General features: G+C 36.2%; 2 protein-coding genes, 1 non-coding gene and 1 pseudogene across 4 annotated transcripts; 3 read left to right on the top strand and 1 right to left on the bottom strand.

Moving 5' to 3' along the window:
- The first annotated feature begins 618 nt into the window (after nucleotides 1-618).
- LOC114720331 (early nodulin-like protein 3) lies at nucleotides 619-1,653 on the top strand. Its single transcript, XM_028905974.1, has 2 exons — nucleotides 619-908; nucleotides 1,000-1,653. Exons 1-2 carry the CDS (start codon nucleotides 713-715, stop codon nucleotides 1,434-1,436), a joined length of 633 nt encoding a protein of 210 aa, XP_028761807.1. The 5' UTR covers nucleotides 619-712; the 3' UTR covers nucleotides 1,437-1,653.
- LOC114720280 (short-chain dehydrogenase RED1-like) lies at nucleotides 1,517-2,746 on the top strand (annotated as a pseudogene).
- A 375-nt stretch (nucleotides 2,747-3,121) lies between these two features.
- TRNAG-CCC (transfer RNA glycine (anticodon CCC)) lies at nucleotides 3,122-3,192 on the top strand. Its single transcript has one exon. It is a non-coding gene; the product is annotated as a tRNA-Gly (tRNA).
- A 3,610-nt stretch (nucleotides 3,193-6,802) lies between these two features.
- On the bottom strand, nucleotides 6,803-7,854 carry LOC114720332 (vascular-related unknown protein 1-like). 2 transcript variants are annotated; one of them, XM_028905975.1, is made up of 3 exons: nucleotides 7,513-7,854; nucleotides 7,325-7,387; nucleotides 6,803-7,053 (listed from the first exon to the last, which is right to left on the bottom strand). In XM_028905975.1, exons 1-3 carry the CDS (start codon nucleotides 7,810-7,812, stop codon nucleotides 6,916-6,918), a joined length of 501 nt encoding a protein of 166 aa, XP_028761808.1. In that variant the 5' UTR covers nucleotides 7,813-7,854; the 3' UTR covers nucleotides 6,803-6,915. The 2 variants fall into 2 exon arrangements, with proteins under 2 accessions (XP_028761808.1, XP_028761809.1); XM_028905976.1 differs by having other exon boundaries at nucleotides 6,909-7,045.
- Between the last annotated feature and the right edge of the window lie 5,030 nt (nucleotides 7,855-12,884).

Raw genomic sequence — 12,884 nt, 5'->3', positions numbered from 1 at the left:
AAACTGTTATTTACACTGCTTCCTTGCTTTGTTTCAACTGTGTAATTTAACTAGCAAACTTACGGAAAAGTTTTGAAGCCTGTAATGAAAGCCTGTAATCGCCATGTGTAAAGTCAGTTTTTCTCCTTTCTTTTCAAAGAAATCTGGAAAGGTTTAGCTCATAAAGTAGAGGACTGATCGACAGCACCGGAAGGAAGAAGATAATTGGGGGGGGGGGGGGAAGGCTTCTGCCCTTGATATTGAAATATTCTGCCAGATAGGATCAACACGCCTCATTGCCGACGAGGGAAAAGTATAATATGATAATGATGAAGATGACACAGGTGGAGTTGTAAGATGCAGCCCCAAAGATGAAGCTATGAATATTCTTATAACAGTGAAGCAAAGCATAAACCCACACTCCAAGTTACAACCGATCCGGGAACAAGTCATCACACACTACTCACAACCCTAACACAAGTGGAATCTGAGATAAAAGTTAGATATGCTTGGCACCAGAATCAAAGTAAACCCTAAGCGAAGGGCAGAATAAGAAAAAGTTGCAGAAGCTTCAATGCCACAGTTGATAAAGCTTCATACAACAGACACCTACTTAAACCCCTTCATCTCCAGCTTGTCTCACCATCATCGACCCCTTCCAGTCTCAGCTTTATACAACTAGCATTTTTGCAGCGATCTGCTCTTTTGCTTCTCTGATTAATTCTCTTATTCAATGGCCAACATGGCTTTAAAGTCTAAAGTAGTCCCTGGTTTAGGGTTCTTGTGTGTGTTGATGTTGGTGCATAAGGTTGGTGCCTATGAGTTCGTAGTGGGTGGCCAAAAGGGATGGAGCGTCCCAAGTGATCCCAATTATAATCCCTACAATCAATGGGCTGAAAGTAGCCGATTCCAAGTCGGAGACTCCATAGGTACGTACCTTTTCATTAATGAAATTGTGTTTGTGATCGGGAAAAAGGGGTATTTATAAATTGATTAAGATTTATGGGGGAATTTTTGCAGTGTTCAACTATAAATCAGGACAAGACTCGGTGCTTCAAGTGAAGAGAGAAGACTACGCCAATTGCAACACGAACTCGCCTATTCGAAAATACTCAGAGGGCCACACAGTGATCAAGTTTAATCAGTCAGGGGCTCACTACTTCATTAGTGGGAAAAGAGAGAACTGTCTCAAGAACGAGAAGGTCACCGTTATCGTCTTGGCTGACCGGTCCAGCAGATCCAACGCCACAACCACTTCTCCTGCACCTTCACCTTCGGCTGCTGCACCGGCACCCACTGGTCAGCAGACTCAGTCTCCACCGCCGGCCCCTTCATCCCCAACTCCTTCTCCGGCAAGTGATCACACTCCTTCGCATAATGCTGCTTCTCCTATCTCCCTCTCCTTCGCCGGAACTGTTGCTGCCTTCGTGGCTTCCGCCACCCTCTTCAGTCTCTAATTATAGTTAGTGTATGTGATGTGAGTGATTGAGTTTTATTTATTTTTTTATTTTTTGACTTTTTGTGGGCATTCATTAACATGGTTTTGTGGCGTCTCAAGTCCAAAATTATTGTGACGGTGTTTATTTTATTTTATTAGTGACAATTAATAATAAACGGACAAGTGTATTCTAAATGTTGTCAATGGAATAAAACCATTGTTTGCTTGGATAGATATGCTAGCATGTTTCTCTCCACCTATTCGCCCATTAAAGAATATTTCTTTCTTCATTGCCATCCAATCCATCCGCTTAGAAGGAGTTCCTTTAATGTTGTCAAGCAACTAGTCTAATACACAAAATTCCAAACGGTGGCCAAGCATGACATCGTTATCGTTCCCACTAAACCCAAAGACGAACCATATAATTGAGCAATCAAAAAGAATTAGACGGCTCTTTCATTACAAACTAGTCTACATCCTTGTTATACAATTCCATACAAGACTAATTAGAAGATGAGACTCGTCATTAGCGATTATTGATTAGATATTCCATAAGGGGAGTGACCACAAAATCGTTCTAGTACTGCAGGGAATTTGCGCAGCAGACTTGTCAAGTTTTCACCTCAGACATCTCACATAGGATAGAAGACATGTTGGATTTGATGAAGTCGGACAACATAGACATAGTCGAGCTCGATGTGAGTTGTGGTGAGAGCGTGAGATCGGCTGTGGACACTGTACTGTCCAAATGTGGACGGATAGACATTCTGATTAATAACGCCGGGATAGGTAGCACTGGCCGTCTAGCAGAGCTGCCCCTAGATGCAATTAGGAAGCCCTGGGAAATCAACATTTTGGGGCAAATAAGGTTGGTGAAACATGTGGTCCCTCACATGGCTTTGCGTCAAAGTGGGAGCATGGAAGGCACAGTGTCTACTCCGTGGGTAGGCTCTTGCTGTGCTAGGCTGCTAGCAAGGCTGCCACGATTGCCATGTCTAATAGCTTACGTCTTGAGCTAAGGCCATTTGGGATCAATGTGGTTCAGGTTCTGCGAGGAGCCGTCAGGTCCAATTTGGAGAAGCTGGGGAGTTATCAATGGAAGCTTTATAAGGAGTATAAAGGTGTGATAGCGGAACGAGCAAGGGCTTACCCGGGTGAGAAAGCCATGGATGGGGCAGTATTTGCAAGACATGTTGCCAAGAAAGTCTTGAGTCCCAAGCCACCCAGGCAAATTGTGTTTGGTCACATGACTCGCTTGTTTGGTCTCCCTTGTGTACCAGAGACCTCTTTTTCTCCAAGCGTTTTGGCCTGAACAAAAACGTTCCATGATTTCTCAAATAAATATAACGACGAAGAATTTAAATTCTAAACACGCAGCCGAGTTCTTCGTAATGTTTATGATGTTAGAAATAAAGCGGCTTGTTGTTAAGAGATGGTAATGAATGATGACGATACCAAATTTGAATTTGTTGTTAAGAGGTGGTAATGAATGATAACGATGTCAAATTTGAATAATCTGAAATGACTATAATTAAGAATCATGGTTAGATGCCATTGGATTGAGAGGTAAGGAAGAGGGGGGGTCCAAATAGTGAGAAAAGGGAAGCAGGCGAGCAGCGTAGTCTTCGATGCCAAAAAGAAAGCGTGAAATGAAAATTGAATAGACAAAGATATTAAAAGTAGAGGACGGGAAAAAACCAACAAGCGCATCTGGTGTAGTGGTATCATAGTACCCTCCCACGGTACTGACCGGGGTTCGATTCCCCGGATGCGCAGTATCTCTAATCGTTTTAATTTTTGCTACTCACAGCTCTGTTCAAAACAGTAAAAAGTTTCCATTACAAGGTTGCGCGACTCGGACAAGCGTCAATTGTGGGGCACCTGCAACTTCAAAAACAGCAATCAAATTCACTCAAGTGACAGATACAGCTTTGTCCATTCTGCAGCTGCACTTATATGTGTTATCCGCGTGTGTGCGTGTGTGTGTGATATTACACACACACACACATACACATATCGGAAAGAAGCTACCAGCTATGCATGCATGTCTGTGTGTGGACCCCATTTTAGGGCTCATAAAGTCATCTCCTTCGAGAATTATCACGTTAGGTGGCACATTTTTAATAGGGACGTCTCTTCATTAGCTCCAATATGGCATGAATGAAGAGGACCACGAAATTGAAAACCTGTCTCCATACATGCATGCTTTTATCTCAAGTCAGAAGCTGTATTCTTATCTGCATTATTGAAAACTACGAATGCACACACAACACATACATTAAAGGCCAAACTGCCTTTATTGTTGTCTTCTTCTGTTCTTTCTCCTGCTTGGCTGGAACCTTCAATTTTGAAAGTGTCACCTAACCAGCTGGCTAGCTCTCGTGTGTTTCTCCATGTTGGCATGCCTCGGCGGCCAGTTATTTCTTTATATGTTCTGCTAACCACTAAGCCTCTCCTCTTTCATTTCTTAGTATTCAAGAGAGTTGTTGGGCGTTAGTTGAGACCTAACTATATGCATATTTAGAGCCTACTTAGTCATCTGCAGAAAGCCTATTTAGTTGTATATGCATATCAGGAACACAAATAATAACGAGGGCCAGCTATAAGAATGGACATATTTGTGGGGAAGAAGAAATGGTACATAATTAGATTCCTTTGCATGGCAATATAATGTTCTGTACGTTCACGATTTGTTAAACCTCAATCATGCTGGAGATCAGCCAAGGCACTCCAATAAACTATATATACTGGTTGTCGTATATATATCTGTATGTACTATATATATTTATGTGTAGCAATCATTAATTAATGTTTTAAGAGTAGCTAGATTTATATTAAGCTTTGCTAATTAAGCCAAGATTATGGAGCTGTAAGTGTTATTGAGGTGAACTAATGATTGCAGAAGACTAACATCCCTGACCTAATTCTAATAGGATTGATGTGATGAGAAACGACTTGTTCAGAATCGACAAAAATCGTAATAAAAAAGACAGGTTCATTTGATATGATATTGAATGGGTAAAAAATCAGATCCTTTATACAGGAGCGTCGTCACTGAAAAATAACAAGATGAGATGATATAGTTAAAGCAATTCTGTTTATATTTTTTTAGTAATTATGTGATATCTAATATAACGGTGATCTTTTCCAAATTTAAATATTGTTAAATTCCAATAAAAAGAAACTCTCTTAATTATTATGACCTTTTATATTTATAATATCTGAATTCAAAATTTTACTTAGCCTCTTTTACTCAGTACATTGGTACTCCTCCGGTTCTTAATATAGGACATAATTATTCAGTTGATTTTGGTTCTAAATATAAAGTCTATTTCTTATATTTATCAATTTTTTCTAAATTATCCCTATTGATACTCCTTCAACCATAATCAAGTAGAAAAGGGAATGAGGATATTAAGGAAGATGATTATGGTATCTTAGGAAAAATATATCATATTTCTTATAATTAACTAACTTACCTAACTTTCTTAATCTAATCAAATTAGTTAAATAGGTCTTATATTAAAGACTCAAGAAGTGTAATGCATTGAATAAATGATTGTTGACCTACTTTTCCAATTTTCTCGTGATTTAAAAAAAACCCCAGATTTCACATAAGCACATGGGTTGCAAACTAGATATGTTATAGCTTTTGTCTCGCAACGAACAAAACTATAAAATAAAATAATAAGCAAATTATTGTTTTCGTTATAACTAGCTAATTAAAAGATGATAATTGTTCAACCTGAGTTGCTCAGATGGGCGCTTCTCTTGTTTAATTTCTCATTAATTTCTTATTAGTTCTTTGATACTCCTCCGGTCCTTAATATAGGACCCAATTCTTGAGTTGGTTTTGGTCCTAAATATAAGACCCATTTCTCATATTTATCAATTTTCTCTAGATTACCCCTATAAATACTCCCTCAACCATAATCAAGTAGAAGAGGGAGAGGGGGTATTAAGAAAGATGATTGTGGTGTTTTAGGAAAAATGTGTCACTTTTCTTATAATTAACTAATTTACCTAACTTCCTTAATCTAATCAAATTAGTTAAATGGGCCTTACATTAAGGACCGGAGGAGTATAATTTATCCAAGTTGAAACTTCAATTTACCAATATTCCAAATCCATTTCACATACTCCTCCAATCCTTATAATATGTAAGAAAGGTGGGATTGAAGGAATATATAAACTGGATTTGGAATGGTAAATTAAATTTATTAACTATATTTCTTGAGTTTTATATATAAAACGCGGTAACGTCCCTTTGGTAAAAGATGATTGTTAATCCAATCATGTCGAGTGAAGAAAATATGTTAGGAAAGATGACTCTCCCAGCTGTCTTAAGGAAAGACATGATTACTTGACATTAACTCAGTTGTTTAATGATCTCGTGATGAAGAGCCATATAGAAGATTAGGGCCATCGTTGACAAAGAAGTAGTAAGGTAATAATTGATTTTAAGTGCATACCTTAACCTTTGGTGGTTTCTTTTATAGCACAAGTTAATATTCCTTTGTATATACTACGTTTCTTGGCTTACCTTGCTTGATCGTGTCAACCAATTAATTAAATGATATCGGCCAAAAAAAACTTAATTAATGGGACACTTGGCTTGTCAGAACAAGTAAGATGGCAAGTCATTAAATTCTCTGGTGAAAGCAACATATAATACGAATTCCTTTTGATTGTTTGGATCAATGGTTAATTATAGGTTTTTGATGGGTACAAGCGTTTTAAATAGGCATGACAAATATATGATTAAGTATGAAATGAAAAATCATTAAATATTACTTCCGATCCTTAATATAAGACTCTATTTGATTTTTATTTTGGTCCTAAATATAAGACCCCAATCCACTTTGCCTCTCATATTTATACATTTTTTCCAAAGTAACCCTTCTAACAATGATAGTTATAGTCAATACACTTGATTAGCAATGATATTTTAGGAAAAACAACACCTATTTAGGACAAATAACTAACTTAACTTACTTCTTTAATCTCCTCAAATTAATCGACTGGCTCTTATAATTAGGACCGAAGGTAGTATTACACAATACAAAATAAAAAAAGAAAAAATGAACTTGCTATTCTCATTTCCACATATTTATCATTGAACTTTCTTTTTTTTGGTGACATATCATTGAACTTTTCTTGTGACGGGTCGTTCGGTGTTGAGTCTCCTTAAACCAAAAAAAAAAAAAAAAAACAAAGCACTGCAGAATTCATATTCCCAGTTTTCAATGTATTGTGCTTTCCATTTTTGATCAAACGTACTAGCTAGACAAAATAAATTATAAATTTACATATAAATTGTTAAAAGGATTATTTAAATATATTTTAGATTAGAATGCTAGAAGAGGGAAATTAAAGCAGATGAGTACGAGTGACTGCATTATCAATTCATGATTATGTACAAAATGCTTTGATTGGAGTGGTTATGTTCATGAAAGGGTGCATGAGTGAAGAAATTATGAGAAACTAAGAATCAATTATTAACCAAAATAATTGACAACCATAGACAAAGGAACCAAACAAAGGCCTCTCTTCTTCAGTTCTGTGCAGTCACTTTCCCTTTCCATAAATCCCATTTCTTTCCTCTCCTCTCTTTCTCCTGAGATATTCCTTTTCTCCTACAAAAACAAAACATTAATTTGTTCTTCCGAGAAATGTATATATCAAACTCATCTGCTACATATCACAGCCTACAAACACACACGCACATGCATGGATAAACGAAACCACTGAAAATAATTGGGAAGGAATAAGAGAATAATGGAAATCAACTTGGTCTTGTTTCTTCTCAAATTTTCAGAAGATGCGCATGTTTTCCTCAGCTTCGAAAAATTAATAGGAAAAAAGAAAGAAGGAACTAATAAGGATATAATCAATTCAGATTCTAACCTCTGCAGAAAGGCGTATGTCCTCCATTTGTTTTGGTTTGTCTGACCGATTCTCCTGTAAAACCTAAAACGAAAATACCCATAAAAATTCAAATTTTAGGAAAACGGAATAAATTCTCTACATATTTTGGAGGTGTAGAAGAAAGAAGATCACAAAATCAAAGAAAAACCAGATGGAAAAAACCTAACCTTGGGACTGTTGAGGGGAGAACTTGCGGTATCTTCCAAAGCATCGTCAACCATAGTTGCTATGTCCTTCTTCTTTCTCTTTTTAAAACTCAATCTCTCGCCATTTTGACTCCCAGAAAATTCGTGAACATTAGCTAATTTGTTTGTCGTAGCAGCATCAGAAAGAAGAGAAGAGGAAGAAGCAACAACACCAGAAGATATAGAGGACCTCTTGCCATCAAAGAAATCCTCAAAGTACGTAGTCCAACCACTCTCCTCAGCAACCTCGCTCGAACAGGGAGCTTTGCTTGCGGAATTCATTGAGGCTTCCACCACAAAACCAGAAACAAAGAAGAAGCTGAAGAAGAAAAACAAGAAAGTGCAATATTAGTGGGGTTTGGTGGCCAGTTCTGGAGAAGCAAGTCACCCAAAGAAAGAGTATATAGTAGAGTAGTATTATATAAACAAAAGAACAATGAATAAGAAAGGGAAGATAATAATGAAATGTATGACGATGGAATTTGGAATCTTGCTATTGGTGTGTGGGTCATACAAGTTAGGGGGCGTTGAAATTAGCTGAGACAGAAAATAAAGAGAGAGGATTTGACCTTTGTGGTGAGAGAGATAGGAAATGTGCAAACAAAAATTTGCCAAAAATTTCTATAATCTGGACTTAACTTTCCACTATTGCTTTGAATTAGGCACTAAGTCACCCTTTATGGAAGACTTCATAAATATTCTTTCGGCTAAGCACGCAGGTCATATCATCCTAAAATGGTCTTAGAAGGATCCTTAATTATGATACTCACCTTTAATTCGGGCTACGTTAAAGTTACACTACCGACATTGTTTAATTTCTTTTTAATGTCGGTACTGGTTAGCTTTCCCAATTTATTCATTTACTTAATTCAATTCAATTACTCAATTTCGCTATGAAACGAACACATTTTTGTGAATCAAATTATTCTAACACCTGGTGACTGTACATTCAAGGCATGGGGACTCTTATTATTGAGAAAGATGCCTTTTCCATCAATAAACTAAGAAGGATATCATCAATGATTAGAAGAACTAAATCAACTCATCAGAGCACGAAGGTTTTACGAGCTTGCTAGATTCGATATCCAACATCTACATTTTTCTGTGGCTGTCCTTTACCATGTTATTTGTATGAAAAATACTTGCGATGTTTTTTTCCGGTTTGATTTTTTTCCGCCAATATGATAATATCCTCTGTAGTATATGCCCGGTCTCCCAAATATTTTTTTCTAAATAAAATGAGTGGCATTATTTTGATATTTGATGACGATAAAATAATACAGTTTTGAATTTTTTATGATTTTTTTAAAGAAAATACTCTTAATCTGCGAGAAAGAGGAATTAATAACGAGAGTATCGTTTTATTTCTCTGCACTTTTGAGTTTTCTATAATGTTGGTTCATCCGTAGAAGATAATGAACAATGATTCATCATTGAAGATGACATATTTTAACACACAGACACACAGACACACTATAAATATATATATATATATATATATAAGGGAGACATGAATTAACAATCATATATATTTATATTTATATATAATAAAGTAGGAATCTTTTTTTTTTCAAATAAAAATGGCGGATGACTTGGGCGTTTGTTGTTGGTGGCCATTTGTTTAAGAACTGGTTTGGTATTTGGTGACGTTGCGTCATGATTATTTAATTGTCTTGACCCATCCAAACTACGTCATTGCAGAAGTTCCCTCTTCTTTCTTCTCTCTGGTTTGAGACTTATTATCCCATGATGACCTGCCCCACAAAACCTACTTTCAAAGTTTAAATTCTTCCATACTAATCTTTTCTTTAATATATATATATATATGCACACATATAAAACGAGTTTTCACTGTTTAGTGCTTTGGTTAATTCTGGGATGGTTTACAGCAGTAAAAATGAGGATTGATTAATATCCATCTGAAAATATTTATGAAAGTCACGTTCTGTCTCGGATTCCAAAATTTTAAGGTGAAAAATACTGGGGAGTTACTTGTTAAAACTGTACATACGGATCAACTATATAATGCATTCGTATATATTGAATTGGCCTATAAGTGATGTATATTAAAGAACTTGTCCCCAAACTGGTGGTCCCTGCAATTTTGTTTACTAGCGTGAAAATTGATTCATTCATAATTAACCTCATTGGTATAGAGGTGAGAAATATTTAATATTTCATCAGAAGTTAGAGTGTACTGATTCCTCAAGAATTGTGTAAAACATTAATTCTGAAACACTGATATAGAAAGAAGCGTCGTTAATGAGTATGGCAGATATGCTTTCTGCCTGCGTGAAAGAAAGTACTGTGAGACGAAAACCATGCAAAACTATGCACCGAAAAAAAAAAAAGGGAACTGTTTCAGAAAGATGAGAAGTTACGTTTGTGATGTAAACTCAGTTTCTCAAAGAGAACAAGATACAAAGGACAGCAGGGTCATAAAGGAATGGACCGTATCATATGATATCACTCATAACGCTTCTGAATTTTACGCATATTTAGGGGTCCCCATTCGATCCGTGTAGCTTCTATAATTAAGGTTCAAACTGGTGTTATTACTAATAAATCCCCCTTGATCCTAGTCCATTTCATAAAATAATGTCCATTGTCCAAGCCTTAGGGAGGTATTAGACTCAAGTAGTTAACTTAAACTGATATAGGTTAATTAGATATTTTTATCAGTTAATTACAATGAGTTGTAATCTAGTTACTTCCTACTTCTCTGTATGTAAAGACGGAAACTCACATCTTGTAGCTGAACATCTGAAACTCTCTATGTTAAGGCTTCGGTATTGTATATCCAAGAACAAAAGTTTATATTGAAATTCCAGAATCAAATTAGTTAAAGTGATGCCTATTAATTAAGATTGACTTTGTACATATATACAAGCTTAATTGATGATTCACAGGTACAAAGATTCGTTTAGATTTTGTTCTGATAATTAAAATCCTAGAGAGCATTTATTAAAGCTGAGCATGGGCTAGGCCTTTTTAATTCTGATATTTTCTGTTGTTATCATTTAAATAATATAATCCTGGCCAGGAAAAACCTATTGTTAGTTGGTTATAGGCCTTTATCCACTCAAGACAAGAACTTTCCTCACTTGTTTATTCTTATACTCTGATGAGGAAGTTAAATAAATTATTAGAGGCTGAGGAGTCTTAATGTCAACGAATTGGGGCCTAAAGTTGAGGCCACTACTTGATTAGTGGGGTCCCAACTAACGTGAAGGTTGAAGAAGATGTTTCAAAATTTAAGTCAAATGCTTTGTAATTTCCTCTTCAAAGAGGTAACCTAAACCGGAGATTTTGGTCATATATAGTTAGGAAAATGGCCCTTTGGAGACTTAATTAGCCTTATCATGAGGATTATTATTAATGAAATGGCACATGGAGCATTCATGCACGTGTGCCCTACCCATCGCTTTTAACATGCCAACATCAACATGTGAAGTTTGTTTGGCTACAATGAACAAATGAAAAAAGATCATCACCAACTCTTCGTTTATTTCTTTCCCTTTTCAACTTTTTTATTCATAGCAGAACACAATTTATGCTAAATTCTCATGCATCTAGAAGAACTGTTTCCTTTTCTTTGGTAAATTTCGTTCACCTATCTATGCTTTGGAAGACTAAATAAGGCTTAGTTTATAATATATCCACAAAGAATATAAAATAGGTTTTCTTTGGTCATTTTGTCCGATCACCCCATTATTTCTTGCTGCTGATCTGATAAGAGGAGTCATATATATATATATATATATATATATTGCAGTGAATCTAAAGAACCAGCCAGCTAGCCTGCTATTAGAAGTATTATATGGTCGTCTAGGTTTTGTCATAGCATTAATCGAAGTGAAAAATTCAGATAGTCTTGAAGTTTTTCTTTTGTTTTTTCGTAAGACATATGGGTTTGAACAATTTGGAGCTATCAATTGGAATGCAGAGCTACACTATAGGTAGTACAGATCTGTACATCTACATTAATGATTTTAATTTGAGACTGAAACCATCACATGGGACACGATGGCAAAAGAGTTTTGACAGGAAAATCACCCTCTTCCAAGAAAAAGACAGAGAGCATTCAATGCGCGGTTTAAAAGATTGGTAACTTTCTGGGTATGAAGTATTAACCTTTGCCATCCAAGGTAAATCTAGGCCTGCAAATTGTTGATGAATTCACCAAAATTATATGATTTATGGAAAACCCATGATCCAAAGCATTCCATATGTCTACAAGAAAGCCCTAGCTAGAAATTTTTACAACATGGATCTCACATCCATTAAAGCTAAGTCTTCGCTTTCTGATGTAGACAAATTGTCCCTTTGAATTGTCGTCCACGAACGATGCGTCGCGCGCGCGCGCGCACACATGCTTAAACATAATTAATTTTTTGGTTCTTCGCAGCTAATTGATTTGTCTCTGTTGAGGCTGGAATATGAGCAGTGAAGCTAAAGAGGAAAAGCATGTTAAAGGCCATTCATGATTGAGATATGAGAGTGGATTTGGCTTTTGCTCTGAAAACGAGGCTAATTTGGCTCACGAAAAAGTGAAGTGATATGGTTCAGTGTGGTATCTGGGAATGCTGCGAATATAAATTAGAAGAGGCAAAATGTCCTTGTCCTTTGAGATTAATTTTACTGTGATTCGAAGCCCAGAAGCAGAAGTGTGGGGGTGATATATTAATTGAATGAGACAGAGAAGTGAGAAGATCTCTTTCGCTCAGAGTAATGATGACGTTAAAGTACCAAAAAGGCCTAAAACTTAGCGACTCAGCTGAAATCCTGCAAAATCTATACTGCTTTTCATACTCCTCTGCGATGGATCATTTTCTTTTTTTTTTTTTTGGACTCACGATGGATCATTTTCATTACTGAAGGAATTTGTTGGCTCTGCTCACCCATGCAACATGCATATATACATTATTAATTATTTTTCTTTCTCTCCCTTTTTTCCCCAAAGAAAAAAAAAATGGTGAAGGCGGTTTCAACAGTGGGTGCATATGGAGTTAAATGGACTACCCCGCTGCGAAATTACGCCATTCTTGACGGATTTTATTTTCACGTTGATTTTCACTGTCAATCTAATTAAAAATTAACGGGGGATTTAAGGAAAAGTTTCACTTTTTTCATGGCGAAATCGGAATTTGAAAAATAGGTTGCGTTATTTCTTTTTTATTGGCGAATAATGTATCTTGTTATAGTTTTTTTTCCCAATAATTCTTTTCCAATTGTATTGATATTTATATCAATTGATAATTTGATATGCTGATAGGCAAGGGGCGTCTCAGCGCTCAAAATGTGGACGTTTTGAGTGTTGAACAGTATAGTGAGATACCTTTATTTGTTTTCTT

The sequence above is a fragment of the Neltuma alba genome, unplaced genomic scaffold, assembly GCF_004799145.2.
Source record: "Neltuma alba isolate B1F8T4 unplaced genomic scaffold, ASM479914v2 tig00011972_pilon, whole genome shotgun sequence".
NCBI classification, from domain to species: Eukaryota; Viridiplantae; Streptophyta; class Magnoliopsida; order Fabales; family Fabaceae; genus Neltuma; species Neltuma alba.
The sequence above is the reverse complement of the archived record's forward strand: the minus strand, read 5'-3'. Positions and strand labels throughout refer to the sequence as shown.

Bases quoted from the DNA above. Each gene is read 5' to 3' on its own strand.
- LOC114720331 (XM_028905974.1), top strand. From the start codon at position 713: ATGGCCAACATGGCTTTAAAGTCTAAAGTAGTCCCTGGTTTAGGGTTC. The intron at 909-999 runs GTACGTACCTTT...GAATTTTTGCAG, and splicing joins CCAAGTCGGAGACTCCATAG to TGTTCAACTATAAATCAGGA.
- LOC114720332 (XM_028905975.1), bottom strand. From the start codon at position 7,812: ATGAATTCCGCAAGCAAAGCTCCCTGTTCGAGCGAGGTTGCTGAGGAG. The intron at 7,388-7,512 runs GTTAGGTTTTTT...TTTTCGTTTTAG, and splicing joins CTCCCCTCAACAGTCCCAAG to GTTTTACAGGAGAATCGGTC. The intron at 7,054-7,324 runs GTTAGAATCTGA...TTGTTTTTGTAG, and splicing joins ACATACGCCTTTCTGCAGAG to GAGAAAAGGAATATCTCAGG.